The 13,983-nt window shown below is 40.5% G+C and overlaps 1 protein-coding gene across 7 annotated transcripts in view; it reads right to left on the reverse strand.

Annotated features, from left to right (window-relative positions):
- Window positions 1–3,468: 3,468 nt before the first annotated feature.
- MBNL2 (muscleblind like splicing regulator 2) overlaps window positions 3,469–13,983 on the reverse strand; it is a 107,049-nt gene continuing 96,534 nt past the window's right edge. For 5 of the 7 annotated variants that reach the window (XM_069008243.1, XM_069008204.1, XM_069008225.1 and 2 more), the window contains one exon: window positions 3,469–6,415. In XM_069008243.1, coding sequence (XP_068864344.1) covers window positions 6,288–6,415 — 128 coding nt within the window. In that variant the 3' untranslated portion in view covers window positions 3,469–6,287. The remainder of the gene's footprint in view (window positions 6,416–13,983) is intronic. The other 2 variants (XM_069008253.1, XM_069008232.1) reach the window with 1 other exon arrangement.

Here is a 13,983-nt window from a genome sequence, read left to right on the forward strand (position 1 = left end):
CTAATTTGGATAGAGTAGGGTACAGTTATTTCACATGTTAAACAGAACAATTTATTTGCATACAGGGACAGTCCATCCCATTGCAACTGCACTCAGCTTGTGTTGTACTGACAACATCACACCTTCATTGGCATAATAATTGAATAGAGTCCATCTGGAAGTTAAGCCTGAAGAAATTATATCACATCCTCAGGGGTTACCATATTTCTTCATTCCTCCCTACAACATGGTAAGACATAAGAAGTGCTTGAATTTCTGTTGTCAATTTTTATGAGTTTCTCAAGAATTTTATGAACTGCTCTTTAGCAGTTTTACATCCATGAGCACAGGAACACGTTAGGTGACATGAAAAAAAATTCTAGGTACCATAGTAGGAGAGAAAAAGCTTAAATATGCAAGCTGAACATCCTCCAAATACCTACAGAGAAGATCAGGATTTTTAACTATCAGACCATTTAAGGCAATCTTACGATTTTGTGATTCCTTGTGCATGACAGCTGTTTTAAAATCTAGCAAAACCATTGTCCTTTGTGAAACAGGTGGGATTCATTGACTAAACTCATCTAAGGTGTTGCAGAGTATCTGAGACACCTGCATAGGGCTGGCAGACTTAACATACTCACCCTAAAGCAGCAGCTTTAGGCCAAGTGGCTACTCTGCAGTGTCATTTGAGACTCCACAGTTACAGAGAGAAAGCTGGATCCCACTCTAGCAGCTTTCCAAGTGTGAAAAACTCGCCCACCCACAGTCCTGAGCTGTGCTGTCAGCTACCAACCTTAGGATCTCTGGATGTGCTCCACTGGCATTCAGTGCAGTGGCTACAACCATAAAACAAGGAAGTAAAAGCACTTCCTCGTTCCAGCCCTGTGTGGAAAGGAGGGGCAGTCATGGCAAATGCAAGCACAGCTCAGGCTTAGCATAGGCAGCACCTGCATGACCATCCCTGGGGGCTGTTCCTACAAGGTGAACCTCACATCACTGTGGTCATCCTTGCCACCTCCACATCCTGGCATCTCTTTGGTCTGGTGGCCCTCTGAGGAACCACACAGGCCACACCTTGACTGTTTTGTGACAATTAAGACTAAGGGAGACACTCACCAGAATTTGTTTTCCTTAAAAGTAGTATCCAAATCCAGCCCTTTGAAGATGAGAGGAGCAGGGCGTCTTTCCTGTAGTGATTTTCCTAAATCATAAAGCCAAGTGTATTTTCCTCACAGTGCAAGAAGCTTTGATGGAAATAATGCAGCTGCAACCCAGCATTGAATAAGCAGCTCACACCAGTACCTTCCTTTTACGTTTCTTAGTGTTGCGTTTTTTATCCCCTGTTACAGCAGAAGGTATTTTCATGTAATGAAACATGTAATTTATTTTCTACAATTTCTATGGTTTCTATAATTACAGAATTAGAAGAATAACAATTTAGAACACATTTCCATAATTTATCCATTCATAAATAATCAAACTGTATGTTCTATACCTATGTGCTCAAATACATTACATACGAGCAATAATGCAACAGCTGAGGTGATTTTGCTCTCACACACACCCACTCCAGCAATAAAAATCATCTTGACCCATGTAAAAAAGCCTCCTAACTGTCAATTACATGACATTAAAAATGCAGGCTACTGGAAAAAAGGCTTGGCTGAGAACTGATTGCAGTCATGAAGAACATGGTATGCTCAGGTGACCGTATGATCAGATGCCAAGGAAGGTTTTCAGCAATTCCAGGCAAGTTTTTTTTTTTTTTTTTTTTGGTTCCATGAATTCATGCAATAAATATCAGTAGCAGGAGATTGAATGCCTGCACTGTCGAGCAGCCTTGCCCGCAAGTCCTTTTATCTCTTGTCACCTACAGTATGGAAACGTTGGGTTGTTCCTGGGCTCTCTTCTGGAGCAAAACAACTTTTTGAAAGAAAACCCAGTTGCTCTTTCAGTAACTTCCAAGCGTCACTCCCAAAGTGCAGCATGAACAAGGCTCAGCCAGTTTTGGCTTCCTTTGCTGTATAAAAACATGCAAAACTATCCCAGCAGGCTCTGGTCCCCCAAATGTCACATCCCCTTTTGTTTCATGCTTTTAATTCCAGTGGACTGCAAAACCATCCCAGTCCTCAGATTACTTCAGCCTCTTGAACTGACAACCATGCAAAACATAGAGAATAAGTCTTATGGCCATGGCTACACCATGTGGTGCCAGGAAGGTGCATGGCCAAGCACGGTGCACGTGCACCTGGGCAGTCTGCTGAGGGCCAATGTTGAGCACCAGGACACTGCTGCAGCCCTTGGCCTGAGGTGAGGGCCACAGCAGTGGCCACAGACTGGCCACGAAGACGTGCATGGCAGGGTGGGAAACTCAAAGGTTTCTAAAGGCTCTTCTCTAGAACTTGCTTCATTTTGGAAACCCTGACGTTGTCCAAAAGGGGTATGCTCTGCACGTGTACATCTCCACTGCCAAGAAAGTGTCAAAGTTGACAAGAAACAAAGTAGCTTTTAGACAAGAAAAGTGACATGTTCTGACCCTTCTTGGCAGCTGACAACTGTCCAGGGTGGGGTTTAACATGAGAAACTATCAACATACAGGCTTCCCACTCCTGAATCATTAGGAGTTGAATTTTAATAATTTGCTGCTTCTGCTCTACAATGCCCTTGCAGCCCTCTAATGCTCCAGTCCTTCCCTGTCCCTGCAAGTCATCCTGTTTCTCCTCTCCATCCCACATACTCGTTCTCAGCAGGCTTCTGGCTCAGTACGTCTGTGATACATCCAAATAGACTGGTTGACCTGCTGGTTTTCCACATCACTTGTGACCTTGGGCTCCTTTCAAACCAGCCCTGTGCTGATGAAGCATAGACAACTTTATGACACAAACTCTTCTTGATTCCGCAGGAATTGTATTTCCTTTCTTTAAAGCATTTAAAAAAATAAATCAGAGAAGGCAGTGTGAAGAAACCACAGAGCTGCCAGCCAGAGGTTTTAATCCCTCTGTCACTAGCTTGCCATGCAGTCTCTGCCCATGGGTACACAACTCTCCTGTGGTGCTGCTCTCCCCAGAGGAACTAGCAGATAGCAGGGATTATTTACTGGTGTAATACTCTTCAAGATGCAGGTAAGAAAAGAAGATGCAAAGGATGTGCCAGCAAAAAAACCCTGCAATGGTCAGGCAACTGTGAGACACAGCCCCAGGATAACCAGTGCCTGCCTGCACCCTGGCATGCATGGGCAAGTGGGAAGGGCTCGGGATGCTGTTGTTGCTGTGTGGTGCAGCATCCTCAGCAGGAGAAGGGCATGTCCTGCACCTGGGGACTGCACTTAAGGATTTCTTACTTGAACAAGCAATTAAAGAAAAAATAAAATTTAAAAAACATGTACTTCTTAAAAAGACTCCTCCACTTTCTTTTGGCTATTTTTTGTTACCCCGGGCCCCTCTTCCCAGAGCCACGCCACGAGAAAGGATCTCCCCGACTCCGCTCTCATTTTAAAATGCTTCTTTTTATTTCAGTGGTTGTACATTGGGTGAATGAATTTAACGTCACAACAGAAATAGAATGGCTATTTAACAGACCACTAGTAATTATATATGCTGGAAAAGAGTGAATGGAGGGGTTTCTTTTAACTGTTACCGAAATATTCATTGTACGTGTCGTCAATTATGCTGGATGAGAGAGGCAAACAAAAAGGTATTTTGGTGAGGTGCTGTATCCTTTGAAGAAAATAAGCACTGAGACATCTCAAGTTGCTTGAAACCATGTCCCAGCTACAGTATTCACTGTCTCCGTGTTGGCCCATCTCATGGTTCTTTTAGGGGGTTATATTTCTTGTGGTATTTTTTTTTAATTAAACAAAGCATTTAAAATTTAATCATTTTCATTAGACTTTTTTTTTTAAAATATAAACAAAGTTTTGGCAAATAATATTTATACAGAAAAATAGTTTTAGATCTTCCCAAATTTTGAAATAGTCTATAAAATTACTTTATAAATAAATAAAATGCAGAATCTGTTGTACACGTATTTGCACATCTCTGTAATTGCCTCCTTACTGTTAGCATAGGTTTGTACTTGTACAGTTTTCAGGAATATTACAAAGTCATAAAGTCGGAAAGTGGATCTCTTATTAAAAATACATTTTCTCTTTTTGTCTGTCAGTTTATCCGGATGAAAGACCTGATGTATCTGAAGCTTCGTCATCCATGGGCAAAAAATAGTAATATTGGATTAATTGTAAAAAACATAGAATAACAGTAATTTTGAAACATAAAAAGTTCACACAAAACGATGTCTTGAAGAGTTATCTACATAAAATATTTAAACATGGATAATTTACCATTTAGTATTATACAATAAGCTACCCAAATGCCTAAATTAACTATTATAAAAAAATAAAAACAACTTTGACAGATATAGGCAAGTTGCAGTGTCAACTACCTAGTTATAATGACTGAGAAAGTCTACAAATATTAGTGTTTTAATAGTATATAATGGTGATACCTTAACTGCTAAGTAACAAGTTAAGATACATTATTTTTCCACAAATTAAACTAATGCAACGTTACAAGCACTATGTTAATTTTACAACCGAATTGTGATTATTTTTTTTTCTTTCGGATGATCAAATCTCCAGCTTTATATATAAATAGATAGTAATTAGACATCAGACAAACAAGATTTAGCCTGGAAAATAATTTCCTAGACAAATAATAATATGGTTAGTGCCTTCAGTCGTTCAGAACAGGCAGTGCTGCCAAAGTTTAAAATAGTTTACAATCAATCTGAAGAGGTTAAGTTAAAATACTGCAATCACTAGTAATGTCCACATAGAAAACTTATGCTGCAAACAATTATACATAATATCCACTTATAACAGCTGTCTTGTTTTTTTAAACAATAATTTAAAAACTATGTCATTTATGTGATACATGTGCAACATATAAAATGTGAAATATGAAATATTTGGTACAATAGTGCTTGAAACAAATCTCAAATCAAACAAATGAAATTTTAATTTTACATATATAATTACCTTGTAAATCAACAAAGTATTTAAAAAAGTAAACAACATTAAAATCTGCTTCATCCATATATATGTATGTATGTATATATAACATGTATATAATTGTATTAAAGATATCTTCATACTTTTGTGACATAAAATATGTTTTTAAAGAAAAACAATTAAAAGAACTATTTTTTTCTCCACTCTAATCTGGTTACAATCTTATAATCCAATTTAAAAAATGCAAATACAGTAATGATTTATTAAACTGAATCTCATTCTACATTCTTAGTGTTCAGTTAATAGCCTAGATTAAAGTCACCTATGAAGTTTCAGTGACTCAACTGAATTTTAATTAAATTAGAGTATCATACAATCTCTTAATCTACAGCCTTCTTTTTCGCCTTTCCTTTTGTTAGTTTGATCTTGTTTTGTTTTGTTTGATTTTACACTTCTAGAAGTTACTTCTTAACAGCTTGGATCTTTTTGGTAACCTGACTATGAGTTTCAAAGATTATTCGCATCCGGTGAGATTTGACTGTTGGCATCAGGCTCACTTTCATCAAGTCTGATGTGACAAAATTTAGGCACTTCTGCAAAGTCTATTTTAAAAACATTATAAATATACTTGTAAAATAATATTCTCAAGACTTTGTTCTTTTGGGGATTGAAAGGGGTATGAAGTTCATACTGTGCAAAATTTTTAAAATTTTCTTCTGCTATTCTGCTATGATTCAAATGCAACTTCTCCATACAAGTCAAACACCAACCATGTGCATCTAAAGACTTTGTGCTTTACTTTGGACTTCTGGCTAAAAATATCAGATTGGCAGGATGATGTGCAGGACACCGGGCTGCGTTTCACTTCCTCTGTCTTGGAATCAACTCACCAAGGGAGCAAAACCAAGATTGTTTTTTAACTGAGAAGAAAACCCCGAATCATAGTTTGGGTGAAAATTAAACCTGCAACTGGGGAAAGTTTTTAGCCAATGCAACTCAATTATTGCTGAGCTCGAAAGATTCATGAACATTGAATCTCACGAGACTAACTGATGTGGACCATTTCTGTTAGGTGTAGTTATGGAGAAACGACAGTATTTGCAATAATTAAACTATGCTTAGAAAATCTTTAAAACTAAATGTTACCCTTTATGTCTTGAAACATCACAGCTGGTATCAGGTAGTTAACTATTTTAGGTTGGAGTATAGTAAGCATACCATATTTAATATTCATATATGACATAGCAGCACTAGCTTTTTTGAGTTTTTGATTTGTCCATAAGAACAAATTCTTGACTTAGCATGCAGTTTGTGGCAACTCTAGAGAGGAGGAGACGGGGTAGTATGTACAGTAGCCGTGCTTGGCCGTCCGCAGGGAGGCTTCGTGACATTCCGTTCCGCTCCTGCCGGCTATTTCAGGATTATCTGTCGAGAGAAAGGGAGAGCGTGATCGCGCTTTTAGGTGACACAGGGAGAGCAGTGCGCCAGGACGGCCTAACTGAGCCAGGCACAGCTCACACAGGACAGCACCCCGTGGGGGACAGTGTCCTGTGTCCTCAGGCTGCCTGGGGGGTTTGTGTCACACACCTGGTCGTCTTCCCCTGCACAGAGGCCCTCATGTGCGTGAGAACACGTAGAGGGGGTACTTTATGTGTCAAAATACTGGAGGGCAGTGCTGCATCCATGGCCTGGCCATAGGCAGGGTGTACACTCTCAGCACCCTGCCTATCAGTAGAGGTGGAAGCCCTGCACCTCCTGGAGGAGCTCAAAGTGCATCCGTGCCTGGGTGACTCTCCAGGTCCCACCATGCTCCCAGAAAGTCAGAATGACCAGAGGAAAAAGAGGAGGCAGGGCACCTTGCCACTAACCAGCAAAAAGATGTACTGGGCTGAGTGTTTTCATGAAGCAAAAGTGCCTTTTCAATGCACTTTTAGCAGCTGCTTATTCCCTAAAAAAATTAACTGCAGATCAGCAAACTTGAGAGGTTTTCTTACGCTTCCTTATGCCAAGGAATCTAGGGGGATTACCACAGTGGTACCTCTGTGCACCTAACTAGCCACTAACCTTGCTGCTCTACCTCCATGGTGTCTCAAGTGGAGGGTGAAGCAATCATTTTACAGGTGCAAACTCTTGAGCTTCCAATACTGTGAAGGCTAAATGCACAATGCACCCAGCAACAAGCTCCACCCGGTCACAGTACTGGAAAATCATCCAGATTTCTATCACCTGCCTGAAATGGCTGTTGGTGAAAGTGATATCAAAAGGCAGGGGTGTGATATTTTATCATGCTGTTGCTAACATGTGCTCCAGACTTAAGCACGAGTCAAGGAATTACGAGTGCATTGCCTGCTCTCCCTGTTTAATTTGGCACTCGGCATATTTTAAGCTGTATTTGCAGGTGGTATGCAATGCAGTCATGACAGCACTTTGACCTACTTGTGTATTATAAAGCTAGACCACTGCTTAATGCAGTATTTATATTAAAAGGGGGAAAAAAAAGGTGTTTGGCAAGTAACTTCAGCAACATACTACCTCTGACATACAGACCGCCAAAAAGAAACACGCTCGGCTCTGTGTGGCAGGTGCTCGTCCCAGTCCCCTGCCCATCACCCCACTGCCCCTCACAAATGCACTGCCTCGCTCTCTGTACACCAGCACTGTCTCCCTGACCCCAACGACCTTGCCAGCAAGCCAAAGAGCCATCTTTGATTGCCATCAGCTCTGGAAATCTGGTGACACATGAAGCCCCATTGTAATGACACCATACAAACACCTGCTGCTCCAAAGGGCTTAACATCTAAATACATCATGCACACAACAAGGACATATATTTTTAATGAACTTCCACCCATTGTGAGTTTGTCAGCTTATCACCTATCTTCTGTTTCCTTTTGGAATAACAAAGAAATCGCTTTGCTCAAATAATAAAGCCCTGTCTGTGATAACCCTGGTTCAGCTCCAGCACGGTGATTTGACAATATGTATAAAGAACGCAGCCATGCTGAAAATAAGAAAAGACCAAGATTTTCAGCACTGGTATTTTTAGCATGTTAGAAGCCAACATGTCAATGTAATTAATAAAGCAGCTTTAGCTATACTGGGTTAGCCATAATCACACAAGTGTATTTAAGGTCTCACTTAATGGGACATAACCTGAAACTTAGTAAATTTTCTACTCGGTAAAAAACCCAGAATTTCAGACGGTGCAGCTGACTGCATTGTCTGCCAACTTCTGAGGCGCTAAAGTTGCATTTTCCTATAGCTTTCTTTCCTCGCAGTACAGGGAGACAGATAACTGCCCCTTGTGCTGGTGTTCACAATTCCCTCAAAATGTGTGTCAGAGAAGGCACAGGGCCTAATCTCAGGCTGTTTCTTGGGAAAATGATAGGACTATTCCTGGCATTATGATTAACCCAAGTGCCACTCATCCTGCTGTGTGCCAGGCAGGACAGAGAGGTCCTGGGCAATGTGAAAGAGCAGGGACCCCTTGTCTTCCCTGCCCTGGTGAATGGCAAAGCCCAAGGTAAGGACTTCACTGCTGTGTCCCTATTCCTGCCTTTTCTCTCCTCCTGTCAAAACTCAGGAAAACAGCAAAGACAACGTAAACACTTTCCTTTTCTGTGCAAGCACGTCCTGTTTATGGGTTGCAGGTGTCAGAGGAGCAGCTGGAGCTCTCACTGCCATGCTTCTCCCTGCCAGTGGCTACGGAGCTGGCTTGCTCCCAGCACATCATCCTCGATGTGCCGCCCCTTGTACAGCGGCCGTAACTAGGGCATGTTGCACCCAGCTATTTCTAGTACACGTAGGAGTCCTCCTAGGAAAAAACCCTGAAGTCTCTCCTTCAGAACAAGCTTCTCCAGTGCAGAGTTGCAGAACTGAGGAGCTACATTTCTTTTTTAACCTTAGCCACAAAGTGTAAAACATCTCCCGTAGTCTTTAATTACATGTTCACACCCTATTTCTCAAAAGATATCACAACTCTGCCACAGCTACATACACAGGCATCAGCTTCTGCCACGGGTTTTTTTCACTGTGTTTGACAGAGAAACATAAAATGCTAAACTACTTTACATGGAAAACACACTGTGAACCTCTCCTGTTTAATCTACAAATGAAGTAATAAACTGTGATGGAAGATGGAGGTTATCTAAGTCTGCATCGCTGCTAATTGCTCCATCACTTGCATGCTGAAAAAGGAGAAGCTGTACTGGAGAAGGAACATCCCTGCAAACACTTTCTACAGAGTCTGCACTCCCTCATTACTTGTAAATAGGTCCAGTCACCTTCATGTTCACTACTCTTTGAACAATTACATCTCAAATGCACATATATATGACTTGTGTTTGCTCTGATACTATTATAACATTATACTTCAGCAACAGGATGTAATGTCATGACGCTTTTACCATAGTATATGTAAGAAAAAACCCTGAAGAAGAAGACTGTACAATGAGTGTGCATTGTCCCATGTCCAAAGGTCTACAGGTCAAGCACAGAAAAGCATTTTCTCATGCTCTGTATGGATAAGATCCACAGGTGTAGATACAGACATGCCTGGAAACATACCTTCTGCTGCTGCAGTAAGAGATCTAATAAGAAGACTATTTCCATCATAAGCAGAATGGCCTGGCACTTAGAGTCTTGAGTAGTAACTCAGGTAGAAGATTTAATAACATCAAAGGGCATTTTTCGAAGGTAATGACAGATAAAGGTACCTCCTCCATTGCCTTCTTCCTTGGTACCTGTTTCAAGTGGCAGAAAGCTGGCTACCCTTTAGACTAAAATCACTCACACTGTGCCAGTGATAGTTAGCAGACCTCACTGAAACTAGTAACACGAAGAGTGAGCCTAAATTTCTGCAAACTACTTTCTAAATTTGCTCCTCAAAATTTTCCTGCTCTTTAGAGGTGACATTTTCAGCTCCTAGATGTCAAGACTTTCTTTCCTACCAGAGCATGGCTCTTTTAGACCTTTACCTTCTGGACTTCTGAGTGATCATAATGGTCATTAAGCTCCTTGTGCAACACAGAACATCCTGAAATTCAGACAGGGTTGCTCATAAGGGTGATACAGTTCTGCGGTGTCATCCAGGGGAATGATGTCAGTGCCAATGGTTTCAGCTTCTCACCAACTACCAGTGTGGATAAATCAATCTGGGAGTTCCTCAGACCCAGCAAAGGTGACAGTGATCAGTCATTGTCTCAAGACTTAAAAAGCAAAATTGAAAGTCTTTTAAATTAAAGTGGAAATTCCATTTTTGTGAACTCTCCTCTGACACCCAGGTTACTGCTTTACCTAATACAGTTCATTGAATTGACCAAATTACAGAGAATCATGACTAGGTTCTAAGAATTACAAGAACACTGTTTGGCTTGAGATTTTCTGTTTTGAAGATACAATTCACAAAGCTTCTTTATAGTCTCTGACTTAAATTCATTTTCCAGTTCCAGATTTATTATACAATGATGAATAGGGAAAATTTGCCATTGTGCATGAATTCAGTGTACGTGAACTCTTGTTCAACTAAAGACCTGTCACAGTGGATCAGCTGGAAAACATGACTTTGCATCCACCTCTGACATGTTTCTTTTTCAGAAGTTTTGAAATTATTACTCCAAAATACAGTGTGCTTTATAAGCCCTAATATATTTTAAGAAGGTGTTAAGACTCTATTTGATCTCTGTGTTGCAAAGCACTTACCCCTCCAAAAATTAACTCATGCATAGCAAACATTCTGGACTGCTCAGCCTTCCATTTTGAAAGCAATGTAGTAGGAGGAGTTTCTTATAAACAAGATTAATCTCAGAGGATTTCAGACACAAATGCCTCAGCCAGTCACCCATTTTACATCTTCCTAGGCTACCTCAGGCAACTTATTTTAGCATTATCAACTCATGCTGCTTTTTTCCCCTCCACCAAATGAAAGGATCAGTGGTGAACAGTTTGCACCATGGTATTTAACTTTTGGACACCTGCGTCAGGATAGATGAATCCTTCCACAGTGACATTTTCTGTTTTCATGTTTTTCACATGAGTAGCAGACTGGTCAGATATATCTGGGGTATACATTAAAAATGACAGATATTTTCAGACAGCCGGCTCATATCAGGCTGTCTCATAACTTCTCCCTCTTTCTAAAAATAAAAGTAACACCAAGTATTTCTTCCCTATGACAAGGAACCCAAGACTATTTATATTTCCCCATGCCTTTGGGAAATGCCTCCATGCCTTTATTTTTCATTTTCTCTTAGAATGTTCTCTTGTGGTATGTGCCTTGTTCCTTTTCTTCAAAATAAACCACTTTTTTTTTTTTTTTTTTTTAATTAGAAGTGGAAAAAGATGAGTAAATGTTCAGACACTTACTGAAAGCAATCTCTATTGTATCAGTTATGCCTGGTCTTATTTAATTTTTACATAGCCTAACAGATGGACTTTTTCACCTCCTGTTCCCCACAGATTCCACAGAAGCACCTCCATGGAGCACCATCCCAAACATTCCACTCCCCCACCCCAGGGCTCCCACCAACACTATCCCATGGGATAGGTTTTGCTCGTCTTGACTGCTGACAGCTGAGCCAGCTCCAACCCTTGCTTGCATTAAATACAGCCTGGACTTTGTCCTTTGCTTGTTCTTCTCCCTTGAGACCTCATTCTCATTTCCAGCATATTATCATTTAATGGATACGTGCTTTGTTTTACTCAATAACCATGGTCCTCTCCTCAACCCAGGGCTGAAGGAGGATTTTATCTTATTGCTTCTCTATTAATCCAGTGCAACCCCAATATATTTGTCTACTTTGCTCATCAATAAGGTGACCTCTGATTGTACATAATGGGTGAGATGTCTGGGCCACAGACAGCTGCCTGCCCATACAGTGCCTAATATGGGGGCATCAGGTGTTTCCTGAGGGCTGGAGGTCCTATTTTCTTGGCTTTCTCATAGCCCATTCCCTCATATGGTAATTCTAGTGCCCTGCTCCATCCTCTCTGTTCTTCCCTAAATCTGAGTATGCCCATTTTTGCCTGTCCCACATGTTGACAATATGCCTCTGGAAATGGCTGAGGGTCAGATGTCCATGCTGAAGTGGACACATCTGCTCGCACGTTTTCATTCCATCAGGCACAAGCTGTTGGCCATCAGGGTGTCATAAAGCTGACAAAGGCCTTATCTGAATACAGCTCTTCACGATGATAAAAAAAAAAAAAAAGTTCAAGGCAATTATGGGATCCCAAAGGGTTCAAGGGCTCAGCAGCATCATTTTTCTCATTTAATTGTCACAAGGTCCTGAAAGAAGAGACCAAAGCCACTTGTGCTGCCAACTCCTTAGCTTGCTTATGAGCTTCAATAGGTATTTACTCAAGTAATAATGTACAGTATTTAAATTCAACTTAATGAGTATTTACTCGCTCTGGAGAAACAGAGGGTTAGTTGGTTTAGAAATGAAAGCAATATGGCTTTATTTATTCTTCTTTAAAGTAATAAATAATACAGTGCTAAAAACTGATCATAACACACTCTAATATATTCTACCAAAATCTATTTTTAACTCATGCAGAGGCAGCAGACAGACTATATAGAAGTGAGAAAACCACTGCTGTAGTATTTTAGGAGCACCCATACAGTGACTGTTTTGGAGAGCCACTCAATTTTACCTTCCAGCAGGTCTAAGCTACTGCAATCATCTGTGTTTTTCTCCTCCTACTTTTAGGTCATTTTCCTTCTCTTCTTGAATTTTAGAAACTGCCAGAATAGGCCTGCACAGAGAAACTGAGAGCACAAATGAGTGAAAGCCAAGCACAAGTTGTGCATTATCTGTGGAAGTGCCCATATTCCTCTTGCAGGGGTGTTACTTCTCCAACCCTTAGCCGTTTTTTGTTTAACAAAACCTGCTTTGCATTTTCCTTTTAGACACCAAGCATGCCCACATCATGCAAGATGAGGCTGCCACTGCACATGCAGCATCCCTTTCAGGCAAAGGCACCACTGCACACAGAGCACAGTCGGCATTTCTGCAGGCTCCTCAGCAGTTATCACCACTCTGAAACCCCTCTTCTCCCAAAACCTGTCACTCCAGTTCAGACTCTCTTCAAAGCAAGAGACAGCATCCAGAACTAAACTCAAACACAGGAAAGTACCAAATTTACATTCATCAAGGTTACTCGTAAGACCTTGTGTCAGTTTTATAAAACTCACTATACTTATAACTTCTCTGAGGAAATCTTAACCTTCCTGACTTTGACTACTTATCACTTCCTTAATTTTCTTCTTATCTGGTTACTCTCACATAAACAGACACACATACTAGTGTGTGTCATAGCAGGTAATATTGCACCAAAAATGAAGTCAGGCAAGTTAGCAAATTTCTGCGACCAGTTGAAAGTCATGACAGATACAATCAACAAAAATAAATATATAGATGTTTCCAGTGCAGTTACATGGGCAGCCTCCTGCACACTCAAAACCAGACTGGCATTTCTTGTAGGCAATAAATCATACACCAAGATAAATATATGATCTTTGTTTAATTCAAGGGAAAGTAGTTAGAGCACCTAGAGATGTCCAGAGGCAATTATTTTAAAGGACAGAATCCCAGACAAGTACATCTGGAGCTCTGCACTGCTCTGTGTTGTTAAAATTTTATGATGGAAACACCCAGACTCACAGGATCTGTGTGTATACACCATGAAAAAAACTCATTTTTCCCCAAATGCCTACAAAATTATTAGATGCCAGAAAAAATTTCCTATGTTTAAATAACAAATATGCCCCAAAAGACTTTTACTCCACTTGTCAAAGTATCAGTTGTTGAATAATTGCAAGTAAGAACACAAAAAGAAGCTATCATATCAAACATCAACACTTTTTCTTTAAATTTCTGTAACAGGAAAGGGAAATCTGTTTTGATTGTTGTTATATAAAAGAATGAAGCCTTTGCTTACTGCTGATGTTGTGCGACACTGCCATCTAGCAGGACACCAGAGGAAGTCAGGTT

Source organism: Aphelocoma coerulescens, chromosome 1 (genome assembly GCF_041296385.1).
Source record: "Aphelocoma coerulescens isolate FSJ_1873_10779 chromosome 1, UR_Acoe_1.0, whole genome shotgun sequence".
NCBI classification, from domain to species: domain Eukaryota; kingdom Metazoa; phylum Chordata; class Aves; order Passeriformes; family Corvidae; genus Aphelocoma; species Aphelocoma coerulescens.